Source organism: Rhodamnia argentea, chromosome 1 (genome assembly GCF_020921035.1).
Source record: "Rhodamnia argentea isolate NSW1041297 chromosome 1, ASM2092103v1, whole genome shotgun sequence".
In the NCBI taxonomy this organism is placed as follows: Eukaryota; Viridiplantae; Streptophyta; class Magnoliopsida; order Myrtales; family Myrtaceae; genus Rhodamnia; species Rhodamnia argentea.
The window spans coordinates 4,615,583-4,641,415 of record NC_063150.1 but is presented as its reverse complement, the minus strand read 5'-3'; the positions used below and the strand labels follow the sequence as shown (position 1 = coordinate 4,641,415).

At 40.4% G+C, this 25,833-nt stretch overlaps 4 protein-coding genes across 9 annotated transcripts; 3 read left to right on the top strand and 1 right to left on the bottom strand.

Moving 5' to 3' along the window:
• The first annotated feature begins 6,335 nt into the window (after positions 1-6,335).
• LOC115757280 lies at positions 6,336-7,993 on the top strand. Of its 3 annotated transcripts, none has more exons than XM_048282677.1 (3): positions 6,336-6,549; positions 6,645-6,725; positions 7,930-7,993. In XM_048282677.1, the coding sequence occupies exons 1-3, from the start codon at positions 6,436-6,438 to the stop codon at positions 7,972-7,974; spliced, it is 240 nt and encodes a 79-aa protein (XP_048138634.1). In that variant the 5' UTR covers positions 6,336-6,435; the 3' UTR covers positions 7,975-7,993. The 3 variants fall into 3 exon arrangements, with proteins under 3 accessions (XP_048138634.1, XP_030553309.1, XP_048138635.1); XM_030697449.2 differs by lacking the exon at positions 7,930-7,993 and adding an exon at positions 7,605-7,820; XM_048282678.1 differs by lacking the exon at positions 7,930-7,993 and adding an exon at positions 7,262-7,547.
• Positions 7,994-8,329: 336 nt separating this feature from the next.
• On the top strand, positions 8,330-16,363 carry LOC115757269 (adenine DNA glycosylase). Of its 4 annotated transcripts, none has more exons than XM_048282398.1 (12): positions 8,330-8,859; positions 9,014-9,049; positions 9,123-9,212; positions 9,275-9,445; positions 10,553-10,767; positions 11,381-12,068; positions 12,910-12,969; positions 13,386-13,505; positions 13,572-13,669; positions 14,256-14,794; positions 15,132-15,235; positions 15,810-16,363. In XM_048282398.1, the coding sequence occupies exons 6-12, from the start codon at positions 11,562-11,564 to the stop codon at positions 15,891-15,893; spliced, it is 1,512 nt and encodes a 503-aa protein (XP_048138355.1). In that variant the 5' UTR covers positions 8,330-8,859; positions 9,014-9,049; positions 9,123-9,212; positions 9,275-9,445; positions 10,553-10,767; positions 11,381-11,561; the 3' UTR covers positions 15,894-16,363. The 4 variants fall into 4 exon arrangements, with proteins under 4 accessions (XP_048138355.1, XP_048138351.1, XP_030553300.1 ...); XM_048282394.1 differs by adding an exon at positions 9,594-9,790 and having other exon boundaries at positions 8,330-8,894; positions 9,014-9,212; XM_030697440.2 differs by lacking the exon at positions 9,123-9,212.
• Positions 16,364-16,790: 427 nt separating this feature from the next.
• Positions 16,791-18,866, top strand: LOC115757274. The gene is made up of 5 exons (XM_030697445.2): positions 16,791-17,248; positions 17,816-17,888; positions 18,010-18,203; positions 18,329-18,401; positions 18,489-18,866. Exons 1-5 carry the CDS (start codon positions 17,138-17,140, stop codon positions 18,641-18,643), a joined length of 606 nt encoding a protein of 201 aa, XP_030553305.1. The 5' UTR covers positions 16,791-17,137; the 3' UTR covers positions 18,644-18,866.
• Positions 18,867-18,974: 108 nt separating this feature from the next.
• On the bottom strand, positions 18,975-23,409 carry LOC115757268 (ABC transporter G family member 11-like). Its single transcript, XM_030697438.2, has 10 exons — positions 22,638-23,409; positions 22,083-22,372; positions 21,747-21,918; positions 21,549-21,671; positions 21,249-21,377; positions 20,941-21,135; positions 20,684-20,770; positions 20,310-20,582; positions 19,641-19,748; positions 18,975-19,555 (listed from the first exon to the last, which is right to left on the bottom strand). Exons 1-10 carry the CDS (start codon positions 23,049-23,051, stop codon positions 19,202-19,204), a joined length of 2,145 nt encoding a protein of 714 aa, XP_030553298.1. The 5' UTR covers positions 23,052-23,409; the 3' UTR covers positions 18,975-19,201.
• Between the last annotated feature and the right edge of the window lie 2,424 nt (positions 23,410-25,833).

The following is a 25,833-nucleotide window of genomic DNA, read 5'->3' as shown; positions in this document are numbered from 1 at the left end:
AAAAGAAAAAAAGGATGATGATTATCATCGGCCTTCTAAGTATTGTTTGGAAATATTATCGAAGGCAATTCTTAGAATGTGAATTATCATTTACAGATTAATTATTTACAATTCGTACATTCTCAAGGACCAAATTTTTCAATGATGAACGAAAAGAAAACTTTATTTTTACTATAAATGCATGGTTGAGAGTAGATGTACTCAAATGCATCATCAAAAGAAAAATTCATGCACGTTTTTAGGAGGAGGAACGACCTATCGCATTTTCAAGTTTAATACCAAATCGAAGGCAAAGCCACATATGCTTATTTAAATTAGTCCCGTTTATAAGCTCAACCAAGGATTTCATTATCATGTTCTAGCATAGTTTGTTGACTCACTTTCTTTAGGTTTTCTTCTCTCTCACACCCAAATTTTTTATAATCAATCTCTCCGACTTTGCACTTGTTTAGAAATTTTCACTTGTCGAAGCTAAGGTAATGACTTTTGGAATCTCATTATTCAAATAACACATTTTGGCACATGCTTTAGGTTTTGGATCTTTGAAATCGGGCATTGTTTTCTTCTCTCTCACACCCAAATTTTTTATAATCAATCTCTCCGACTTTACACTTGTTTAGAAATTTTCACTTGTCGAAGCTAAGGTAATGACTTTTGGAATCTCATTATTCAAATAACACATTTTGGCACATGCTTTAGGTTTTGGATCTTTGAAATCGGGCATTGTTTTCTTCTCTCTCACACCCAAATTTTTTATAATCGATCTCTCCGACTTTGCACTTGTTTAGAAATTTTCACTTGTCGAAGCTAAGGTAATGACTTTTGGAATCTCATTATTCAAATAACACATTTTGACACATGCTTTAGGTTTTGAATCTTCGAAATCGGGCATTGTTTTGTATGCTATGCATGTGTGAACAGGTTGGTATAGATCAGCAAAAAAAAAAATCATGTCGAGAAAGAAGCGGGACTTTCGTGCTTTCTTGTCAATTGAGAGCATGAACCACATCCCAACATTTTATTTATTAAAAAATATTAATTTTCTTTTATGATATTAGATTATATTAATTTTTTAAAATAATTGATAATATCGAAAACCATATAAGTGGCTATGAACTATTCTATCCAGAAAGGACATTTTTTCTATATTTTCATGATGCTGGAAATCCATAAAAATAGATAAATACCAAATAAGAAAATAAATGAATTTCTGAAAATGCTAGATGAAGATATCCAAAAGAAATACTCCATTTGATTATAAATTGAAACATCTTGGTTTCAAATAAATGCTCCATTTGATACTAGTGTTAAATCAAATTCTAATACCGATATAGCAATAGCACAACTTGAATATACGAGTGTCATGGGGTCTTTAATGTATGCAATGCATTGTATTAGACCTGATATTGCTTTTTTTTTTTTTTTTTTGTAGATACACTAATAATCCAAGTATAGAACATTGGAATGCCATTACCAGAATTTTTGGTTATCTTAAGAGAACTAAAAATCTGAGATTGTTCTATGACAATTATCCGGCTGTATTAGAAGGATACATCGATGCTAGTTGGATTTCTAGTATGGGAGATGAACATTTCACTTCTGGATGGGTCTTCACGTTAGGTGGATGTGATGTTTCTTGGGCGAACAAGAAACAAACATGCATAACTCACTCAACTATGGAATCCGAATTTATTGCTTTAGCATCAAGTAGGAAAAAGACTAAATGGATAAAAAATTTGTCGATGGACATCAAATTATGGCCTACTCATATGTCTCCTATTTCTATTCACTGTGACAGTCAAACTACTTAAGCAAAGGCTTATATTAGAATTTTATAATGGTAAGTCTAGACATATCAGCCTAAGACATGAGTACATGAAACAATTGATTCAGGATGGTACCATAACAATGTTTATGTGAGGTCAAACAAGAATCTAGCAGACCCTTTTACAAAGGCTCTTCCAAGAGATGTGATAAATGTGACCTCATAAGAAATAGGGCTGAAACCCTTTGATTAAAATCACCGATAATGGTAACCCAATCTGATACTAGCACATGACTACTTATAAGATTTAATGGGTAAAAACAAGTTACCAAAAGTGATTGTCTGATACTTACATTAACTCGTACATGAGAAGTTAATATTGTCCGTTACATTTTAGAGGCTGAGTTTTTATACTCTTAATGAAGTATAATACAATTTAGTAGTGTATTTATTAGTAACAGAAATACGTGATAATACTTCACCTATATGAGCTTAGAAGTGGTGTCGCTTCTTACGAAAGTTTAGATTACTTTCTAAAGAGCTCATGAAATAGGAACAAGCACAAGATCATAGTAGTGCTAAGTAACTATGAACTTCTTGCTGAAACAAAAGATTAGTATATATGCGGTATGTCAGATTCTATTATTTAGAGTAATAAGTTTAAAACCAAGCTACTTGTAACTTTGATAGAGTTTTGAGATACTTGCACTAAATAAAGGTTTAACTTGAAAGAGACTTTTATGTAGGTATATTAATCTCATAGAAATATTGGATGTATTTTTTGAGAAATTTTATTTTGTAATTTTGTTTTACAAACAAAGTGGGGGATTGTTGAAGTTTGTTTGAAAAGCAAACAAACAAAATATTACCTTTTTTTCATCCCATATAGGATGGAAGGTAGAGAACATGTCAATTTAATAGTTAGATGATTGATATAGTCTTTTAAAGAAAGAAATAGGCAACTGGGCTACACCCCACTATTCCTATGTGCTGGTGCTCGTGTGATTACGCAATTATTAGGTGCAGTTAGCACTTTGCACTCTTGTACGGTCGCTGTCCGAAATTGGCTCTATTCAACAATTTTTTTTTCTTATTTTTTATTTATTATTTTGAAATTGTTATATAAATAAATTTTGTGACTCATTGGAATAGTATGATTGTTCATGAATATAAGACACTCTTACATCTTTTGGAAAATTTATGTCTGTTTGGATATAACTACCAAACCGATACCCTTGTAACCTTTGGAGTGTTTGTGTCTACTCAGAAATAACTACCGACTTAGATATGAAAAGGTGTGATTGGATGTACATTTTCTAATACGAAGAGGTATGTCCGAACTATCCGTTATTGGACACGAAAAGTTGCAATCTTTCGTGCAAAAACTATCCTCGGAAAATCAAAAGGTGTGATCGAGTAAACTATTTTGGACACGAAGAGTTGCATGAGAATTAACTACTTTTCGAACGCGAAAAGGTGTGTTCATTTCTTATTGTATATTCAAGTGTTTTATTCATTTTTCAATTTATTTCTTCACTTTCAATTTTCTTTCTTGAAACACAAGAGAGATACAGCCTTCCTTTCTCATGGTTTCCTAGAGAGTTCTTGGAGAAACATTAGAATTTCTATCTAATATTCTCGCTTGAGACTCTATTGAAGATTTCTGCCAAGAACCATTAGCAACGTTATAGGGCACATAATTCCTTAAAGAGAGTATTATCATGCATCAAAGTCAGATTCCTTTGTTTATTCATTTGACCATATGTTACTAACATAAACTAAACTAGTTAATGAGTGAGATTCGCACATCTAAGATATTTTACCTAAAAGGTAAATAGGGGGGAAATTGTCTTTACAATTCTTTTAAAATATAAACTTTTAGTTTTTTCATTTTTTTGTAATAACTATCCTCTTTCCTTAGTTTTGTATTTGTTATCCTTTTTCTTTGAAAAAATGATACAAATAGTCCCCGAAATTTGATCTTACATGTAATGTTGTCCCTGAAATTTTAATTTTGTTTAATGTATGGTTCATGATATTTTATACATTTTGTTCTAATTTAGGGCCTACATTGAAAATTTACTAATTTTTGAGGACCACATTAAACAAATTAAATGTTTAATGATGATATTTCACATTAGGTGAAAGTTCGGGGATCTATTATACAAATTAGAAGCTTAGGGCGACATTGCACATAAGATTAAAGTTCAATGACCATTTGTGCTATTATCCCTTTTTCTTTTTCATGTTTTATCTAAGGTGGGGCCACATTTTTAAAAAAGGAATTAGTAAAAGCCACTTAAGCATTTTCCTTTAGTCAAATTGGATAGAGTTAACGGAGGAATTTAATTGCACCAACTTGACAAGTTTTAGGAATTAATTTCACTTTATGAAAGTTTTAGGATTTAATTGCACTTTCGCAATAAGTTCGGACTTATGGTGCACTTGAAAATTCAAACAAACAAATTTACTGTGATAGGTGAATGGAAACTAAATGATTCTCGAAATCCCGGGCAAGTGAGGCGGAGTACATTCACATTCATTTTTCGCATGCAAACCGGACTAAAGATTGCTATGGAACCGGCGAATGGGTAACCCCACACACAAAATAAATCAAGAGCTTAAACCGGCTCCAATACCATGCTAGAAAATTCAACACAAGAGTTTAAACTCATAGATGGATGGAGATCATATAACTATAGGGCGTTAAAGGGATAATAGATACATTAACATGCAAATACATAGACAAAAATCTGGCAGTTAATGAAGTAAGAGAAAATACCAACTCAGCGATTTTCGGGGTTATTTGTGGTAATTCACAATCCTTAAATCTTTTTCATCTGAGTTTGACCAGAAAAATCTTTTTCCATTGTAGTTAATATCTATTTGTGGTAATTATCCTATTAATATGGCCTTTTTCTTCTGTTCGCTCCATCATCTTTTGACAAAACCTCTAGGAATTCATATTCAACTAGGTATGTTTCATAATATGCTTCCTTTTCTGTTCCAGTTTGCAACAAAAAAATGTGATTGGTTCTTGTTGAATTCATGTTGAGGCGTTTCTCTTTTCATGAAGTCCAATAGTTATTTGAAATCTCTGTCGCCCCATTTTACTTATTTGAAAATTTCAAATGAAGCGATCGAAATGATTCTTCTTAAATTTTTGCTCCTGCTAGAATTATGATGAGCCGTTCATCTGCCAAAAACTTGAGGATCAACAAATCGCGGGAGGAAGACATGTTAGAGCAAAAGGCAAAAAAAATAAAAAAACCTTGCAAGCTCAAGCGAGTGCATAAGCTGCTGAGTTAGCAACGTTGGAGGTGACTTTCTCCGAGTTCAATGAATTTGATTGCAAGCTTTAGTTTCCATACATGATTTGGTTATCAATTTGGCCTCTCTATATCTGTGATGAACTAACGGCCGTTTCGAGTCGTTCTTTGACAATTAAGCAGATGGAAACCAAGGATCTGAGCAATAAAAACGCCGAGTTGAAGGAACTTCACAAGGCTATGGCGAATCAGATTCACTTGCAGGATGGCAAGGCATTCTTTTTCCGATTATTTACTTTAATGCTTACTTTGAATGCTAATTCTACTTTCTACAATGTTGAAGCCCTTTCGAATAATTTTCTCGGTATAAAATGCTTGATGGTGGCGTCCGTGGTTGTCATCATCATTGAGAAAAACTGATTTTGTTTTACATGTAGCAGTGGCAGTAACATAGTAAAATTGTAGAAGCATTACATATTTCTCCAGGGAAATATGATATATGCTTTTTGTGACAGCTAAGAACGAGGGCATCACTTCGGAAATCCAGTGGCCGAAGATGATGACCTCAAATCTAGCCATGGCAGGCAAGCCCTTCCCATTCAATCCAGGGAATGCTGCAGATTTGCTTCCCATTGTCCAGGTCGATAGATAATCCATGTTTGCCACACCTCTCTCGTCCTCATTTGAACCTCCAGCATTGTATTTGAAATGGCCTGGACGTATGTATTTATTTATGAATTGCTCAAAATGAGCAGGGCCACGGACATTCAGTTAAAGCGCCTTCCAAGCTCGCGGAAGCGTCATTGAGTGCTGCAGGAGGCGATGATGTGTTACCTCATTGCACAGGCGAGAACAGCCACTCTTTAGATGACCCATTGGCAAATAATAACATCATCGATGGTTCAGACAAACTTGCTGATTCGGTACCAACTGATTGAGCACAAAAGTTGTTGTGTTCGTTTGATTTGGCAGTCGTTGATGTTGTTTTGTTTTTAGTCGATTCTTAAATGCGAATTGCGCATCCATGATTGAAATATGTCGAGACGTCGAGCAAACCTCGTATAGATGCGGTCACGTGAGCCATCTCCATCTCCGCCATTAGATCACGTGGAACGACAAAGATGGCGCCAGCTCGTATGCTCCGAATGCATCCAGAGTTTCCGTGAAAGTAACGTGCGGGAAGTTTTCAGCCTGGCAAAAATTCAGGGAGGAGAAAAAATAAACAATATAAAATGGCGGGCTCCAACCCGGCCCGCTGCTCCTTGCCCGCTCCGTTATTTCTCGTCTTGGACAATTGACAGCACTCTCTCTCTCTCTCTCTGCAGCAAAAAACAAAAAAAAAAATTGCCTTTCTGGTGATTCCGTCGTCTCTCTGTAACAAATCGAATTGGGTCGAAGGCAATGTTGAGAACGAGGTTGCTGTGGTTCGGATTAGGGCTCTCAGTGACAGGTGCTGCGATTTCCCAATTGGTGTGGAGGGACCTCTGGGTCGATCGCTATGCCCTTTCTGCTGAGGTACGTGTGATTGTCGATAACTTATCGAAGTTGTTCTCGCTTCGCCTTTTGGTCATGAATATGGATGCGTGTTCTTCTTGTTGGGATCGGTGCAGATGAAGGAGAAGTTCGATGCATTGGAAGCCAGAATTTCGAATCTCGAGTCGGTCCCTTCGTCAGAGTCCAAACCTGCCCAGGTACTTCGCGTTCGTCTGTTGTTTTATTTGTGGTTTTACAAATTCGTTTTGATGGGACATTGTTGGATGTAAAACTGTAATGTGTCGGAGCGGTCATCATCCAATTGGGCATTTGTCTGTGATGTGTAGACTCTCCTGTTCGTTAGGAGTTGAACATGTTCTTCTGGGTTGATCTACTAGTTGCCCAAATGGCGGTTGGTAGATTTCTTTTTTCAGTTCTGGCATTTAGTATTACATTTTAGAATGTCCAAAAAGTAAACCAATCCCTTGGACTGTTACGAAAATGTAACTTTAGCTTTAGCTGGTCGTGACCAAGAAACAACTCTGATTTCCCTGTAATTTACCTGTGAAACTGAACTGAGGGATGAGTCCCTGGAATATCACAACATGATCTGGGCATTGGAAATGATGTGTGCTTCCATTTGGCTTGTGGAATTGATAACATAAGGTGGTTGTTGCTTCATTTGATGCCGGGTGATTTATGATTTGTGTAGCAATTGGAGATTTCCGAAGTATGTTTTTGGTATCCTTTGCAGGACTGTCTGGTTTATGTATTGTACTGAATTGCATAAGCATGCAAAAGACGGGCTTGCTGTGGGTTGGATTTGTATGCAGTTGTTGTCATTGGAACTTTAAGATAGTAGTAAGTATGGTGGTCACAAGCCTAAGGATTTTAGATTTCCAGTACTTACATCTGTGACTGGGTTTCGACTCTTTCCTACATGTATCAAGTTCTGATTAAGGCATGACAAGTTCTGATTAAGGCATGACAAGATCCATGATGGAGATTTTGGGAAATACCTAAATGGAAACTGTCATAACAGTACGATGCGCTGTTTGTGATGACTTTCTCATGGAAAACTATCTTCCTAATTGCAGGTCGAAGGCTGAATTTTTCGCATTGCAGACATCAGATGCTTAATGACTTGGCGAAGCTGCTCTTTTGCTTTTGAGTCTGATTTTTTTTTTTTTTTTTTTAAACACCTAGAGTAATGTAACCATACTGATGACCGCAACTTAAGCACATTGATTGATAAAAGAAGGGTGTTTCCTTTCGCTCATGTCGTGGTTGACATCGTCTAGTACAGTGTTATCAACCTTTCGTGTCTCTCTTGAATGGTGTGAGAACAAACTTGACATGCATCTTTTTGCTATGCCCTTTGTATACAACTGAACATGCCTTTACTGTTTAACTCATTCACAAAGCATGAGATGGAGGCAGTTGTGTTCTATACACAGATGGGAGTAAACAATGGCTGTGCTTACTTTTAGACTGTCTGCAAACACAGTCAGAGCCGACTCACTGTATGACCCTGGATTTAGAATCTCTTGTTGTAAGAGATGGCAAACTTGCGGCCTACCAAGAGGCGTGATACATCTCTTTCCATGAACAACGATGATGACAGATTGTTCACTTGTTGCCTGCCCTAAAAATTCGGACCACGGCGAGGTGAGGAGCAATATGGAACTGGAACCACCTTAGGTTTACAGCATGAGTGTACTTAATTTCTTGAAAAATTGTGACTTGTCATGATTCGGGTTATCTCTTTAATCTTGATGAAATGCAAGAATTCTGATTTTTGGGTAGGCGACTTCTAAACGCTAGTATATTTTGAGTCGTATTTTACAGGCTTTGACCAAATTTTAGTTCGATTCAGATAATGGTCTCTATAGTTTCTGAAAGGACAAACCTTTGTCTGGATGGTAAAAAACTTCAACCGTTAACGGAAAATACGAGAAGAGAACCAAAATTGCAAACGAGAAGATCAGATTGAACCGAACATCCTCGAGTCGGGGTGGGTCGACGGCTGTTCCTTTCGTCCGTGTCTGTTCGAGTCGGTAGCTGCGTGAGACTGGGAGAGTGACTGACTGAACAGCGAATGCACAAACATGATGTCCGCTGCTTTGCACCCCCATCTTCCTCGGTCTCTGATAAAATCAAAATCCATCACCCACAACCAAAAAGCTGCCTCCCCAGCTGATAAAATCGAGTTCAGGACCAACCCTTCTTTCTTGATTCGTGGAGCGAACGCCCATCATCCTCAGATACCGAAGCAACGAGACGAGTACTGTGTTTCTTTGCCCTCAAGTTCGAACCTTTGCGTCAAATGCTCTCTCAATGAGGGAGCTGCAGGTGAAAATCCCTCGGACGGAGATCATCCATCGCTAGTAACTATGTCTTTCTGTAGTACAAAACTGACGGTTTTGTAGACCCTTTTGCTGTAATCCGTTTTCTTTCTGTATAGTGAACCTGAATTTTTTACAATTTCAATTGGGGGAAATTGCAGAGCCAGCAGAGCACAGGGTTTTGGAGCAAATGGACGGTAATCGTCTCTTTTCTAAGTACTCTCATTGATTCCGTCTGTTTTCCATGTCGAGTTGATGGGAAACTTTTAGGTGGGCCTTTATGCATTGTTGTAGAATTCAGTTTTGAGAAAGTTCTTCGGCGAAAGGGAAGTCGGAATACTTGATAGAATTCTTAGAAATGTTAATTTTTGATGGCCTTCACGCAAGGTACATTCCCGGTTAATGAATTAACCTTGCATCAGGCTCACTCAGCTGAAATGAGCTCCAAATTGGCAAAGCTTGGGCTTGTGGCAGTACTTGCTTATGGATTGTTCGACGGTGTTACATACACCACATTTTTCATTCTTGCATTTGTTGGCTATGAGAAGAGCATGGGGAAGAATCCTGCAGCCAATCTTCAGGCGCTACTAGGGGTAAGCAAGTCTTATGCTACAAATGAGTTTCTTATGTGGGGTGATACCTAAGTTCGATTGGTTTAACAAGGGCTTTAGCAGTTTTTAGTGTCCAGTAATCTGCCCATTGGGTTCGTTAGTTCTATGTCTTGATTTGGTCGGGTGACAGATTTAACACCTTTAAAGCAAAAGGTCTATATGAAGGTCGTGTCTTGTCAGACATCTGTGTAATTGGCGTTGATTATTCATTTCTGAGCCTGAAGTTTGAGGACTTGGACTCATAGTCCCTGAGCATGTATGGCAATGGGAAGAAGCTGATTTTGTTCTTCGTCGACTTAAGGCGTCCTCCGACCAAAAAAACTTAAGGTGTCCTTGCCTTGAGCTTGCGCATTTTCTTCACGTTGTCGATTCGGTTCTTCAAATTGGATGTAGAGGTGGACTATGCTTTTCTCATGCAATTACTGCATGCCTGTGGTTTTATGCAATTACTGACATTCATTCAAGTTCTTTAGATTTGGATATGGTACTGGACTATGCTTTTTGGGTAAAGTTGATGCATTTCTCTCTTTATCTATCCCTATTGATGATGGCTATGTAGAGTCGCTATGCAGGTGACGAAGACGAAAGATGGCTTGAAGTTAGATTGATTAATGATCTACATTGAAAGCTCATGAACTCAAAATGAAATGACCAGCACACCAGTTAGTTTCAATTAATAAAAAGCTTGAGCAGCTTGGTTAAGTCATCAAGTTCTTGAGTAGTGATTTCTTTATAGGATGTTGAAGAAACAGCGTGCAATCTTGATTGCCCCAATAGAAATTGATAAAAGTAAGAATGGGTTTAATTTGTATCCATGGAATCCTTTCATTACAGGAGGATTATTATTCTAAATTTCTGCCTTTCTGATCTGAACACACAGGCTACTGGCTTTAGATTAATGTCGTGCTGTTTTTCCCCAAATGCAAAGGAAGGTCATTCCTCGTGACAATGTGCTTGTCGTTTTTGTGGTGTTGCCATTTCTTTTGCTTCCGCTTAGTTTCTGGCCTAGTTGTTATTGACACGTTATACTTCGAACTGAAGGGAGTCTTTTGGATGTCTCACTTGAATTTGCCCTCGACTGCTCTGCAGATTGTCATATTGATGTGGACCGGGAACAACGTGATGAGGCCATTTCGCATCGCTGGGCCAGCCGCGCTGGCACCTGTAATTGACAAAGGACTGAAAAGAATCCAGAACTATTTCAATTTCCCTAACCCCGTGTACGCCTTTGCACTGGCTGTGTCGATAGTGGCTTCGACATGTTTGACTATAGCAGGCTTGCTCATCCTATCGAGATGGGGAAAGTAAGTCACACTTGCACCAAATGTTGTACATTGAGTCACTTTAATATATGCACATTGTTTTGGAGAGAGTTCATGCAGAGAAGAGTGAATAGGAAGGAGGTTGCTCATTTCTCTGGCTTGCTTTGTCTGGTGTCTACTGAGCTTTATGGTTTTCCCCTTATATGGTGTTTTACTGAGCTTGGATACTCTCTCTCTCTCTCTCTCTCTCTCTCATTCGCGTTGTATTCTTCTGTTGTGCTTTCATTTCCTTTCCACAATCAAGTAACATAATAGCAATAGTTTAACATACTTTCCGTAGGAGAGGACTGTGCTGTTATATACACACCCTCTAGCAACAACACCAAAAAAAAAAAAAAAAAACGAAAAATGGCTATCTATTAGACATTACTTAATCAGGACAGCTGATAATTTGACGATGAGCATGATTACCTTTAATAAATGACACATAGTTTAGGGTTCAGATTATAGAATCCGCCTCAGATCCTATGTGCTCTGCAGATGAGCTTGCCGTCCGACAATCTAAATACAAAACTAGTTCAAGAATGGATTTTTAACCGAGTCTAAACAATCATTTATTTTCTCATTGGATCTGCACCTTAGCTCGACCCGAAAGTGTACGGACAAGAACCATACAGGACAGTGGATGTTTCAAATAGAACTCCTAGACGCCAAAACAAAGACCCCCTCTCTCTCTCTCTCTCTCTCTCTCTCTCTCGCCACGAAAAAAATTCGATCTTTACTGGAGAGGCTCGACCAACGGAACGCATGTTTCGGAGTCGAAGAAGCTCCGGTGAATGAAAAGTCACTTCCTTTCTGCTCCAAGAATCGCGTTCCAATCCCAGTTCAACAATCACGCCACAATGAAGAACAACAAACCATCGCAGCCCAAGAAGAAGAGTGCCCGCATGAAAGTGAATGCGAGCGACAATGACAGTCCCGGGAAGAAGAGACCGCGAAGAGAGAGGAACCCGCCGAAGGCATTGACACTTGGACAAGAATCGGAAGCACCGGACATCGAAGACTTCTCGTTCACTAGAGAAGAGGTGAGTGGTGTCAGAGCTTCGCTCTTGGAGTGGTACGACCTCAACGGGAGGGACCTTCCATGGAGGACGAGGGGTAGCGAGGGCAATACTGGGAATGCACAAGAAGATAAAGATGAAGAAGAAGATAGGAGGGCTTATGGGGTGTGGGTGTCTGAGGTGATGCTGCAACAGACGAGGGTTCAGACTGTCATCGACTACTACAACCGGTGGATGCTCAAGTGGCCTTCTCTTCACCATCTCGCCTCTGCTTCTCTAGAGGTGGTTAATTTATTTTGAAGTTCTTTTGTATGTGATCTTTTCTATTTGCCTGGTTTCTGATCGAGGTAGTACATATCCTTCATGATGGATATGGTAGTGGGTGGGTAACTTTTTGGCTTACAAAAATTCGAGGACTATGTTTCCAAGACAACCAAACATTAGCTTTTATCTCCTCAATGGCGGGCTGGAGTGTTGCGACTACTTTATATGAAGCAAAATGTGAACTTTGGTTCTTCATCTGCGTAGTTCATCATTGGTGGAAATGCTGGGGAAGGATCCTCTAGGGAAAGTAGAAAACTTTCAAGCAGACATATATTTACTGTCAGTTAGCTGGTTTTCAGTTTAACCATCTAACTCTTGTGTGGATACTTCTTTTCCCATCAAACGATAAAGTGAGTGCTTGAGGGGCTCTTGGACCACCTGTATAGTGCCATCTAATACATATTTCTTTAGCTAGTTCGGGGGCACATGTTGTTATGCCGAAGAGCAATTGATACCTTTTGCAAATGTTCCTTTTTTTTTTCTCCTCCTGTTTTAGCTTATTTGAGTTGTCTCTTGAGATATGCTTGAGCTAAGTCCTAAATTAGGTCTCTTCAGTTTCTTGGTCTTCCAATCTCAGAAGGATTATATTGAGAACTGCGGCTCAAAATCCTGTATCCATCTTGATGCCCATATAGTTAAGGTTTTGAATAAATCGTAGGTTCTGAAGTGATCTACTTTAGGAATGTTGATGTCCTCGAATGCTTGTGTACCCAAACGTGCTTACTGAGTTATTTAAACTTAATTTGTTGAAATCTCATTTTTTGTTGAGTTTTAGATGAATGTTTTTATTCTTGTGCAGGAGGTGAATGAGATGTGGGCTGGTCTGGGCTATTATAGGCGGGCACGTTTCCTCTTAGAGGTAAGCTCAGCTCTGGTCGTGATATTTTTTGTTGCGCATCTTTGTTCACTCTTAGAACATAATATCATGGCATACATGATGGGACCTTACACTTTCACTTGGTATGGAATGCACAGTTTTAAATTTTCATGCTTGCTTGATTTCTGGATAGGGAGTGATATTATGATCTATTGATTCAATATGTTAGTATGATCCTTTCCTTGAGGCACATTTATTTGTCCTTGGTGCTTTCTGCTTTTAGTTTCTTAATTGTGCTTTGTTTGTTTCAAGTTGTGATGATGACCAGATATGCGTCTCTGAAACTGGAAAATGACGGAGCTAAAAAAATGAAGAATCACATGTATTGCACACGTAAAATTACTTTACCTCCATGCCAGGGCATGTGCTTGCAGCTTACTCCCCATTTATGTTGTTAGGGGGCACAGATGATTGTTGCTGGTGGAGAAGGATTTCCCAGGACTGTCGGTGCACTCCGAAAGATTCCTGGAATCGGTGATTATACAGCAGGTGCAATTGCCTCGATAGCGTTTAATGAGGTGCGCAACTTTTCCAGTTATTAATTTTTTCCATTTGAGGAATAATTTTAAACTTTGATCCATCAGGTGGTGCCGGTGGTTGATGGGAATGTAGTTAGAGTGCTTGCTAGGTTGAAGGCTATCTCTGCAAATCCAAAAGACTCAGCTACTGTAAAAAGCTTTTGGTGAGCAGTTGGTTATTTTGGATATTATCTCTCATAAGATGAATTACTTTAACTCCAAATGCTATTGCCAATATTGACATTTTTGCATTTTTTTTTTTAACTTGAGCTGCAGTACCTGACTCTTTTGTTCATTAAAATTTCTATCATCTGGCAGTTCGTCCTTCAATGCATAATAATTGTTAGTTCACTACAAAATCTAGGCAAGGGGAGTCAGTTCATTGTCTGTACCATTTGACTCTCAACCTGTGCCTCTCTAACTTCACACCTGATCCTTTCTGGGATGTGGACTTATCCTGTTTAAATTTGAAATTTAAAGTTCCTCAGTCAAAAAGCTTTCTCGTTTATTTGTGGATTTTAGAATTGTTATGACTGTCATTAGCCTCATGAATCTCTCTTCAATTTAAATCCTCAGTAACAAATTGATAGACACGACTCTATGCATCATGAGATCAAATTGTATCTTTAAAGGTTACATTGCTATATTTTTCCTCGTATGTCCCGACAATGCAGGGGACAATTGCTGTCGCTTGTAACTATGTTTCTCATTCTTTATATAGCTGCATCATTCAAATTTGCTCTGGATCAGGAAATTAGCCGCTCAACTAGTTGATCCAGATCGACCTGGGGATTTTAACCAGTCCCTCATGGAACTTGGTGCAACTGCTTGCACTCCATTGAATCCAAGCTGTTTTTCTTGCCCTATCTCCATCCAATGTCAGGCACTGTCAATTTCCAGAAAGGATGAATCTGTAACGGTCACAGATTATCCTTCTAAAGGAGTCAAGACAAAACAAAGAGAGGAATTTTCTGCGGTTTGCGTTGTGCAGATATTAAGAGGTGAAGATGCATTCGCCAGTGACAGTTCTGAAAGTGGATACCTTCTCGTGAAAAGGCCAGATGAGGGTTTGCTTGCTGGTCTCTGGGAGTTCCCATCGGTAATGCTGAAGGATGAAGCTGACTCAGATGCAAGAAGGGAAGCAATTGATCATTTTCTGGAACAATCTTTTGGACTTAACTCCACAATATGCATCCCGATTACAAGGGAAGATGTTGGAGATTTTGTCCATATTTTTTCACATATTCGTCTCAGGATATTTGTGGAGTTGTTGGTGTTACGTCTCAAAGGTAAGGCATCTCTACCACACATTCCATTGTAAGTAAAGTTCAAGTAGATCACTTCCTCCCTACAATTGAAGTGTAAAAGAGAAGCTCCATCAATAGTACATGCTTAAACATGGATGGTCTAGTTTGTAGTAGTCTGTAATTGTTGTGAACTGTAGATAACATGGTTCTGAGAAGTCAACTGGTAAGCCTCAGTTCTCGAAGGAAAGATAGGGTACCATGTTTTATCAATTTACAAGCAATTCAATATGTCTACTTGTCTGATTTTTCTAAGGGCAACTTTGCATGAATGTCTTTGTAAACGACGTGACTACCAACTCTTCTGTTTGTTGGTTTGAAGATGAGACGAGTTTCTTTAGGAAGCACGGCAAGAAAACATTGACATGGAAATATGTGGACAGCGAGGCTCTTTCTAGCTTGGGATTGACGTCTGGAGTCAGGAAGGCAAGTGATTAAATTCACATACATAGATATGATGATTTTGAGACAACTTGCTATTTCCTTGATTTCCTTCTAAGGTACCTGAACAATCGGTAATAAGACAGTATTGCTAGAGTGTATGGTTCATTTCCATGTAGTTGACGAATCATTTTGAACACCAGAACTTAAGAATCTCTAGAACTTTATGTATGAAACTGAATTGAAGAACGTCTTACAGAAGTAAATGCAAATTGTTTGCTATTTCGTGGTTCTATGCTCACCCCAATTCTGATTTCCATTTCTCGCTGTAAGAAGAATTGGAAAACCGATTTTTGATTTATCACACATGTGCAAGCAATCCGATAATAAGTGCGCATGCAGTCAGCGAAGCTGGACAGAAATATGGTTCACCAGAACTTAGCAAAAAGTCGATGCCTGAGACAGTATTCAGCTTCAACATGCAAGTTAACTGCTAATTCATTGTTGTGTTGCTATGACTTCAGTCCTTTCATTGAGACTGCTGTGGAAGCTCTATTTCCTGCTTCACAGGGGTTCTAGTGGTAACCCTATTTAACCTGAATTCATCTGCTTGTTATAGGTGTATGCTGCGGTTGAGAAGTTCAAGAAAAACAGTTTGCCCAAATGTTCCCAACCAAGGAGGAGAAGCAGATTAAAGCAATAAGATTGCCTCAATCAAGACTCTCGCTACGAATTACTTGATGTCTTTGCTCCGTCAGAGTTTAAACGGGGCGTTTCAATTTATTGGAGGCTGAAGGGACCTCTCTAGATGCGACTTTCCCCGTTAGGGCCAGATCTTAATCATTTATATGTTGGATTATCTGCACGATTCATTGTGGAATTCATCCATCCCTACTGCGAAGGAATGGTTTATGTTCCACCCCGCTATCAATCTCCTCATTCTATTCGTCTTTTGCATCTTGTCTTGGCACATCTCTGAAATCTCCACCGTTTCTTTTTTTAGAACAAAATGAGACTCTCAGGTCACAAACTCACGATCAATCGGATCATATAGCTGACCTTTCGCATCTGTGGATACCATATTTGCATTTCAAGAACAGAGTTGGAATTCTTACTTTACTATACATGTATGAGATTAATGCTGACATATTATGAATGCTTGGCGGTAATTTGAGATCAACATCAGCCAAACAGACATACTGTTTGATTGCTGGTTCTTCCATTGGAGATTTAGACTTTCTTTCCATGCCACTGGTAATGTGTGAACTCGAAAACAACAATAGGAAATCGTAGCCCAAATCGAAATCTATGTTGAAGGGCAAAAAAACCAGAAAACAATCGACATGGCAAAGATGGGTCATTTTTATTTTTTTGGGGGTCAGTCAGTGAGAGGACACGTTGAGTAAAATTTGCTTGATCAGCTGAAATGCTAGTCTCAGATTAGTTTAACTAGAGTTAACTGATCAGGCAGTTAGAGACTAATTCACAAACAATATCATGTAACCCACGTAATTTCTGCAATTTTGGGCCAATGCTTAGTTCCCCAGAGACCAGACAAATCTCTCCCTCTCTCTCTCTTTGCGGGTGGTGTTGTATTTTCTTCAATTTGCATATGCCCACATGGGCTTAAAACGTTCGAGAATTCAGTGGCATATATTTCACGAGCCACCGAGTGGATGAGAGAGAATTCCCTCCTCTTGCCTGTATCTTCACTCCTTCCTCTGGACTAGCTGTTGGCTGAGTTCACCACTATCTTCACATTAGCGCCAAAAGATAAATAATTGTGAAAAGGGGGAAAAAAAAACACTAGTTCCCATTTGCCCGTCGGATCCAAAGAACGAGACTTGAGTCTTCAATATTTTGATGGGGCTGCTCGTTCTTCAATGGTAGCGGATTTGTACAGTTCCTGAAAGTTCTGTTCGGTTTGGTGGATGCTCTGTTCTCGAGATGCAAATGGCCGCAACACTCGGAAGACAAGCAGTGGGAGTCTCCGGCTTCGTTTCTTCATCGTCGTCTTCGTATTTTACTCACACTGTGAAATCTGCCAGTCCCTCCACGGTATGTGAAAAACTCATCATTTTTCAAGAGTTTTGTTCACGTGTGCTTGCTTGTTCAAGTTCAGATTGCGATTTCATCGGAGCGAAAGAAGAATGCTTTTTTCCCTTATCTTTGCCAAAAAGAGTTCGGTGGGTCCTGCCAATTCTTTGTGATGCGAAGAGGATGGTTATCTTTATGCAACTGCAGACTGTAGCAACGTTTGAATTGGATACTGTGGCTTTGTTCTATGTTGATGTGAAGTTGCTGTGAAAAATCTGTGTCTGCTGCGCAAAAGATAGCGAAGGCGTGAGCTTCTTGTAAAAAGGAAAGCTTTTGAACAAGTTTCAACTTGACTTCAAGGAGATAACGGCAGTCACAGTTTTCCTTCCCTCTTCTTGATTCTCTTTGAAATGGAAATGGAGTTCAAAGGCCCTTGATGAACAGTCAGACAATGCCAATTCAACTCTTTTTGCGCTTTGGGCTGGGAGAAAAAGATAGAAAATGAAAGCTGGTGTTTTGATGAAAGTTTTGGGCAAAGTTATTGCTTGTGTAGACTTGCAACTGACAATGATCTTCATGGTGCAACAGATGGTGTGCAGATTAGCAGTGGCTTCACCGAGAATTGTCGCCTGCTCTGCCGTCCAAGAATCGACTTCCACCGGTATATCCTCTGCATTCTTGCCTTCAAGCCTTGATTGAGTTGGACTGAGCTTTTAACCATCTAACCGTGCTCTTTAAAATAGAGAAATGAAATGCTTTTGGTCTTTCCCCCTCTATACCAGCCACCACAGAGACAAAGGAAGCGAAAGCTGCTCCAAAAGCGGCGGCGGCACTGGCAAAACCTAAAGCTCCAGGGAAAGTGCCGGCGAAACCGCTTCCTCAGCTCATGGAGGAGGAAGTGATCCCTCCCCTACTAGAAATCCTCCAATCCCAAGATGACCTCTCTGAAATTGAACTCTCTTTCCAGGATAACAGGGTCAGTTTTGGAAAATTTCTTTACCTGTGTGCTTCTTCCGTAGCTCACAGGATAATTGTCGAGTGGCTTTTGCTCACATCACAACCTCACACTGGTCCATTTGATTGCTCTTCATGAATATGCAGTTGGAGGGCTCCTTCCTAAAAGAGGGGAATCGTTACATATTCTGGGCCTTCTTTCCTAAGGGTGACCTCACCGGTATCGTTCGCTCTCTCTCTGCTTCTTCACATTCTGATTTCGTGCATCGACTGCACTCAACTCATTTTTATTCTCTGCTTTTGGAAGGCCCGAAAGGGTTCGCGTTGTCCTCCCACGGCTCGGAAGCGAGCACCGTTGAGCCATTTCTTGTGGATGAGAAAAGAATCACGGGGAAGCATGTCGTCTTTTGGGTTGAAAAGCGTCTGGCGGCACAAGGCATCATCCCCGTGTGGAAGGAATAACCGATTTGCAAGCTCTTCTCATCATTCCAGATTATGTAATATCATTTCCAAATTGGATCGCCCTTTTCATTCTTTTTGCTTGTTCGGTAAGACATCTGTGACAGAGTCTTCCTGTTCTGTAAGTAAGGAGTTCAGTTGTATCCTGAGACTCGGACACAAAGTGACATTTTCTCAGAAGACAAAAACATAATCGAAGAGGTCCACAGCTATTCCTGTTTTGAGATTCCCACTTGGCAATGAGTTTCCGGAAAATGGAAAAAAACAACGTGCATAAATCTAGCCGACATGAGCCAGAGAGAGAGACACACACACACACATACACACACAGAGATTTGCAAATCTATAGATAATTGATTTCTTCCTGGGCCCATAATCGAATTACAAGTACCAATATGATAGCAAGTTAAGTGAATTTTCATTCTGAGAAAGAGATTGTAACCACCCAACCGTTTCAAACTTGTCTGTTCAACACATCCACAATTAGATTGCTTCTGTGATGTTGTGATCTGCTAAATAATTGTCTGTTGACCGTCCAAACCTAATTGCTCCTCCTTGTTTTTACGTTCTCCCAGACGTAGTTGCTCGATTTGCCACGTAAGTCCTCAAAGAAGGAGATTGGGTGAGGCCATTCGGGGCAATTGACGAGTTGTTGTTTGCGGTTTGCTGCTGCATCCTCCTCCTTGCTATGTAACCTCTGATCCAAGGAGTCACATCTTCATTGACCTTGATCATTATGAGGAATAGGATGCGGTAAATGACTATCATGCTTAATAAGACACTCAGGTCCACCCATTTCGATCGGTTCACATCAATCTGGAAGACGTTTTCAAGAATATACTCTCCTGGAATTTTGGGAAGACCTGGTGACTGGTTGTCGAACAGCATACCGTTGAGATCATTCTGGTATTGACCCTGCAATTATTTTCCAGGCGGTTGTATACAGTTTAGGACAGAGAAATCTCTTGATATCGAAAATGAAATCGGTGTGCAGCTTTACCTGGAGTGCCCAGAAGTGGAAGCTGATATACGACATCGGGTAGCGCCACACAGGCTTAGGAATATCCTTAGGAAGCCTGAAGTATCCAGAGACTAGCATGAAAATGCCCTGAAGCATAAAAGCAAACAATAAAATGACTGAGATGCAAAAGTTGAGAAGGCTGATAGAATTTGTTAATGCCATGAGCACATGTATTAACCCAGAGCCTTTGCTGTAAGTTGTAGAAAAGCAATTGGAAACTAAACTGTAGAAAAGCAGTCCTCAAATAGCAATCAGAGGCATAGCCCTGCCCTAAGTTCTTGCAACACGTGACTCGTGACGAATGCTCAGTTACTAAATTACTTAAAACGGCACCTGATCAGTTTGAAGTTTTACGATTACAAAAAGAAGCATTGCTTCATACATAATATCATAATACTCCTCTCACTTGTGCACTAGCTCACTAGCTTAGGCAGAAAGTATGGATACTGAGTATAATGGGGATGCAAACAAGGGCTTCCGAAGAGTCAGGTTTCTCGCCCGATACCATGAGATTGAACCATTTAAAGACCAGAAAGGCCTACCATTATAGATGGATTTTATTTCCATGCTTTAGCGGTCCATTTGGAGTATAAAACCTCGTCCGTTGTAATTGCGAACCTTCAACTACAAGGTGAAAAAAATACGAACCTGAATTCCAGCACCTATGATGATTCCCATCAGGAAGTTGGGGACGACACTAGCTATCGTCATCATCAAGCTCTCGACGACTGTGACACTACCATAGAGGCACAAAACAAAGAAGAGATAGTGTTCGAAGCCCGGGTGAAGGCGGACCATGAAATAACAGATAGTTCCCGAAAGAAAAGTGATCAGTATTAGGAAAGGCATTGCAGAGAGCGTGTTGCCGATGACAAATGCAGTGACACCATAATGACCATTTAACCTCTCCCTTTGGAAGACCTGCAAAATTTAAGACAGTGACTTACAGGGGAAAAAATTGGTAATCGCCATTGAAAGATGTCCCATTGTGGATTTGTTGAACAGGTTTTTTAACACCTCACCTTCATATCTTCAACAAATGAAGGAAACCCGCCAATCGACATAAACGTTACAAATCCAAAGACAAAAGATGCACACGAGCCCCTGGCCTGTCACAGAGAAAAAGAGCTTTTAAGATAATTTATTTACTTTAATTGGAGTTTGTTTTGTCAGTTTATGATACAAGTTAAGTGTATTTTGATTTGATTAGGAGCGCATGTGGTCAGTGTGTGGTGGTAATCACTTCTCTCAATCTATAAATTAAATGAAGAATCAATACCAGAATCGAATTGTATCCTGTCCCGACGTTCAAATAGATCGTGCCTATGCAGACGGTAACCAAAATGTAAATCACAAGCCTTAGCCAGTAATACCCAAAGTCCCTGGACATGTTTATGAACGAACGCTTGGTTAAGGTAAAGGCTTGCATAGGAAAACTAGCTTGGCTTCCTCCTGAATCTAGCACGGTCCCTTTCTGCAAAATGATGAACCATTCATGAGCTGTTTATTCGCAGCATCACAATGACAATGACAGAAGTTGGCCAAAAAGATTATCGAGGTTAATCTGTACTGAAGGGGAGAACTTACAACTTTTGACATCTCCTCGACTTTTTGTTTAGCAGCATAGGAGTACTGAGAAGTGCGATAGAAGTCGATGAGGATTCGAATAGCTTCAGCTGTGGTGATCTTCTCCAAGGGATCATCATTTGCTTCGAACTGGGGGGAAAACAAACCTAATTAGCACTCTTAAAACCTAGAAACGCAAAGATATCATCCTTTTCGGATCAAGTCCGACTCAGGTAAATGATTAATGAAGTACTGGAAATTTTTATGTCCACTATCCAGTGGAGCTCGCTTATGGGGAAGGCCAGAAGAAAATTTGCATACCCGAATTTTCATGGACCCTCTCAGAGTGGCTTTAACTTTGTCAAAGTCGGAGTTAACGCATCGAAGAAAATGATCAGATGGATTCCTTAAAGCAGGGCATGGAAATCCAGCTTGAGCAAAGAACTGCATCAAACCAAACATATGTAAATCGGCGTTTTTGTTTAGAGTGAAAGCGACTTAAGGTAGAGAACTTCTTGCCTCGTATGCTTCTGATGCCTCACCAAAGTAGACCGTCTTGCCACCGGAAAGCAAATACAGTCGATCAAACAGCTCAAAAACTTCACTACTGGGCTGGTGAATGGAGGCAATCACAGTTCTGCCGCCTCTAGATAGGCCACGAAGTGTCTGGGTCACGAAGAAAGCCGAAGCACTGCAAAATGAAGTAATGAGATTTCGGAGGAAACCACCGTGTTAACCAAAAACGAAATCATCACCAAACGAGAATTGCACGACCCAGTAAGTTATACCGATTTGAATGTGGCGCGTGACGCATGCATATGAATGCGAATAAAGTAAGGGAATTAGAAGATGTACCTATCGAGCCCACTAGTAGGCTCATCGAGAAAGAGCAACCGCGGCCTCATCAAGATTTCGAGAGCAATGCTGACCCTCCTCCTCTCTCCTCCGCTGATCCCTCGCAAATGCCAGTTCCCGATAACCGTGTCGGCGCAATCTTGGAGACCCATCTCTACGATGGTGCTCTCCACCAGCGTGCGCTTCTCCAGCCAGGGCATGCGGTCGGGAAGGCGCAATCGAGCTGAATACGAGATCGTTTCGCGCACGGTGAGGGTGCCGATCAAGTTATCATCTTGCGTGACATAGGCCTGGGATCGAGTCGAGTGAACACCAATCAATGCGGCTCCTTTTCACATAGACATGTGCACTCTATAAACTGGTAAGCACGGTCTAGGACTCGATTCACCATGCCATTAAATGACACAGTATTTTTTGAGTCCATAGCACAATTATAAGTCTCGTAAACTCGAGCTAATCTCTAATGACAACATCAATGTGTATCCGACATATCTTTCAGCGACTAATGTTACTAAAACAGAAACATAAACAGGAATTAGAGCGAGTGAAACTCACGGCAATTCCAAAAGAGAGCTTGGTCTTGCGGCCGTTGAGCAATATCGTCCCAGAGAGGAACGCGTTGGTGGCGAGGCGGCTCGAGAGGGCGTCGAGGAGCGTGGACTTGCCCGATCCGGAGGGACCCATCAGGGCCGTGAACGTCCCCGGCTCGGCGTAGCCGGTCAGGCCCTCCAGCACCCTCTGGGTCTCGCCGCCGTTCCCGAGCGTCACCGTCACCGTCAGGTCCTGCCATGTCAGCCTGGCCGAGACGTCGCCGAAGAACTCCTCGCCCATCGACGCCGACTTGCTGCTCTCCCGCCACAGCGTCTCGCTGAGCGGGCTCAGCCCGGCAACGACGAGCCCGGCCCCCGCCGCCGGCTTGCCCGCCTCTATCTCCTTCATCACCTCGTTCGCCGAGCTCCTCCTCGTCATGGGGCTTCGGGTTCGCTCAAAGGGAGCGTCTTTTCAAAGAACCGTGGGATTTTCTCCAGACGGATTATAAGGAAGATCTCAAGGAGGAGGGCGTGAAGGTTGTCGACGAAATGGCTAATGCATGAGGGGTTCAGTTTGACCGCTCGAGTGTGTCGTGATCGAGGAGCTAGAGACCCATGCAAAGCGTGAGGGGAAAAAAAAGTGTGAATCTGGAACCTCCTCTTGCTTTGGCTTTTAGATGGGGGGGTCAGAGAAGTGATAGAAATCTACTCCTCTCCTCTTCTCTTCTCTTCTCCACTTACACGCTCTAATTCGAACAAATGATGATCAGCTCTGTTTCGTTTTCATTGGAAAAGTGAGAAACGATAACAAACACGATGAGAGAGAAACAGAGAAAGACAGAGACAGGGCACGATAGCTCCACCTCAAATTCAATTGTGGATTAATGGGTACCGGTGGCTGTTGCCTGTTGGCGAGGAGGCATTCAATGCGAGAACCAATCCCAACAAAGCTTAAAGCTCTCTCTCTCTCTCTCTCTCTCTCTCTCTCTCTCTACGTACAGGTCAAGCAAAGCTCTGGGTGGTTCATTGATGCACGTAAACAGAGAGACAAAGCAATGCAGTTCCGCAGTTGCAGTTGGCGCATTATATGCGTGCTTAGCGAGGCTGAGAGATGCTTTGGGGAACTGTTAGTGCCCAATAAGCTCACGAGAGAGAGAGAGGTGGGTCGGTCAAATTAATGCAGGCGTGGTTGCAGGGGCAGTTGGGCACTGGTTCGGCGAACCGGCCCGCGCGGACCAAGCTACTTGCCATAAGTACTTCCATCCTTTTACATCGAAATGGGGTCCTTAGTCCTTACCGGGATAGGTTCGGTTTGGAGATCCGAACTTGAAGCGCGCCCGGACTTTGAAAATTTGAAACATGTTTCGTCGGAATTTCTCCCGATATATTTCACCGAAAATCGTCCTTCGTATTTTACTTAAAGAGGACAAGGTCACTGGGCCAACTTCGAACATGAAACGTCACAGACAAATGAGTAACAACCAATTCGATTTGAGATTGTATCGGAATTTAATTGATGATAAGATTGGGTAATATAGACTCGATAACGTATTCAGATGTAAACAAATTATGTCGGAATTTAATCACGACACGGTGTGAGAACACGAAAGTACTGTGCTGGAACTTAATCTATCACGAGATAGAGACACATGCCAAAAGTTAATCGACTACGCAAATCCGAAAGATGCAATAAAGTGCGCAAATGTTGGCCCTTGCTGCATGTTAACTGCTTCGTGACTTTGTTTTTCGTTGCCATGGTTATCTCTCGATCTCATTTTCGAGTGGTAACTATTCCCTTCAAAACTTGTGCCTTTAGCCTCAACTGTCTCGTCGATTTCAAGTTTCAAAACGGCATTTCGAAGTTCTTCCGACAAATATTCGTCGTCGATGCTCCTATCAGCAGCTACCAAAATAATGTTTCTATCAACAAAACCAAAAGCTAAATCGGTTGTTTACTTGAAATCGATGTGGAATCAAATCGACTGATTTTACCAAAACCATGTAATTGATGCTATATGTTGTCTTCTCTGGCTCATTACCAGTGAATTCTTATTAGTTGAGTATTTTATGAGCTTATTTCAATTCAACGTCTTAAGTTCCATTCTCCCAGTTACATCTTCATAGGATCAAATAGGTGGTTTCGACATAACAACCAATGACCGAGCCAATTCCAAAGCTTGGACTCGCGAACTGTATTGGTTCCTCCCAAAACGAGTCGAGCGAGGCCGATTCGTCCGGTTCTCAAATTGAACCGGGCCGATTGCTCCCCCCCCACCAATCGAAGCAATCACGTTGATACATTCTCTTGGAGCCGTCCTTAAAAATGTAATTTTATGTTGGAAAAAAGAAGTAAGATTGGACCAGTGATACATTCTCTTGAACCAACTTTAAAAATATTAATATATGTTGGGAAGATTAAACGGAAAACTAGTCAAGTGTCAAAAAAAATCTCGAATATTCTTTTGCCCGTGAAAGGACGATACTCTACTCATGGCTTTCTGAAGTTTGACTTAGACAAGAGTTTAGATTACGAACGAGGAAATACGAAAAATTTTAATGATTCAATGAGTTATACTGCGTGACACATTGATGTGAAAATAAAGATTGTACAACATATTGTTAATTTCTTACATAAGTACCAAGATGTCAAAATGTGGTTTGATATTTGTCTATAAAATAAAGACAATTAATACTTAACTCGAGCTTAAATGTAAGCCTTAACACTCTCAAATCATGATTGACACAATTTATAATCCCATCATGCATCGTAAAATTTAATGTTCATCTATTTTTTGCCAAGCAAAACCTATCGCGTACTAAAATTTCTGTTTTATATGTGATTTGAAAAAAGTTTGGTAACCTCTATTTTGCATCGTTTGATTTCCAAACTTCAACTCTGTTAAATCTAGAATAGTACGTTGTGTAGGTTTCTTGTTTGTAAAACAAACTAAGAGTTGTCTTGTCCCATATCGAAAAGATGTGAGAGCGCGCGTGTAGACTAAATTTGACTCTAATCAATAATTATTATTTTTCATTCATTAATCACAATTATAAAACAATCATTGTACCATCTTGAAACAATGTAACTGTTCACAAAGGACTCTTACAACTTCTGAAGAGGTGTGTCCGAATTTATATTTTTCATGGAAAGTTGTGTTTTGTTTGGACATAATTGTTTAACTTTTGGCAGGTTGGGTCTATTCGAACATAACTTCTTAACC

Coding starts and splice junctions, on each gene's coding strand:
- LOC115757280 (XM_048282677.1), top strand. CDS start 6,436: ATGTTGAGAACGAGGTTGCTGTGGTTCGGATTAGGGCTCTCAGTGACA. Junction 6,550..6,644: donor GCTATGCCCTTTCTGCTGAG/GTACGTGTGATT, acceptor GGATCGGTGCAG/ATGAAGGAGAAGTTCGATGC. Junction 6,726..7,929: donor CAGAGTCCAAACCTGCCCAG/GTACTTCGCGTT, acceptor ACTCATTCACAA/AGCATGAGATGGAGGCAGTT.
- LOC115757269 (XM_030697440.2), top strand. CDS start 11,562: ATGAAAAGTCACTTCCTTTCTGCTCCAAGAATCGCGTTCCAATCCCAG. Junction 12,069..12,909: donor TCGCCTCTGCTTCTCTAGAG/GTGGTTAATTTA, acceptor ATTCTTGTGCAG/GAGGTGAATGAGATGTGGGC. Junction 12,970..13,385: donor GGGCACGTTTCCTCTTAGAG/GTAAGCTCAGCT, acceptor TTATGTTGTTAG/GGGGCACAGATGATTGTTGC.
- LOC115757274 (XM_030697445.2), top strand. CDS start 17,138: ATGCAAATGGCCGCAACACTCGGAAGACAAGCAGTGGGAGTCTCCGGC. Junction 17,249..17,815: donor AATCTGCCAGTCCCTCCACG/GTATGTGAAAAA, acceptor ATGGTGCAACAG/ATGGTGTGCAGATTAGCAGT. Junction 18,402..18,488: donor TCCTAAGGGTGACCTCACCG/GTATCGTTCGCT, acceptor TGCTTTTGGAAG/GCCCGAAAGGGTTCGCGTTG.
- LOC115757268 (XM_030697438.2), bottom strand. CDS start 23,051: ATGACGAGGAGGAGCTCGGCGAACGAGGTGATGAAGGAGATAGAGGCG. Junction 21,378..21,548: donor GAGGGTCCATGAAAATTCGG/GTATGCAAATTT, acceptor TTTTCCCCCCAG/TTCGAAGCAAATGATGATCC. Junction 19,556..19,640: donor TCCACTTCTGGGCACTCCAG/GTAAAGCTGCAC, acceptor AAATAATTGCAG/GGTCAATACCAGAATGATCT.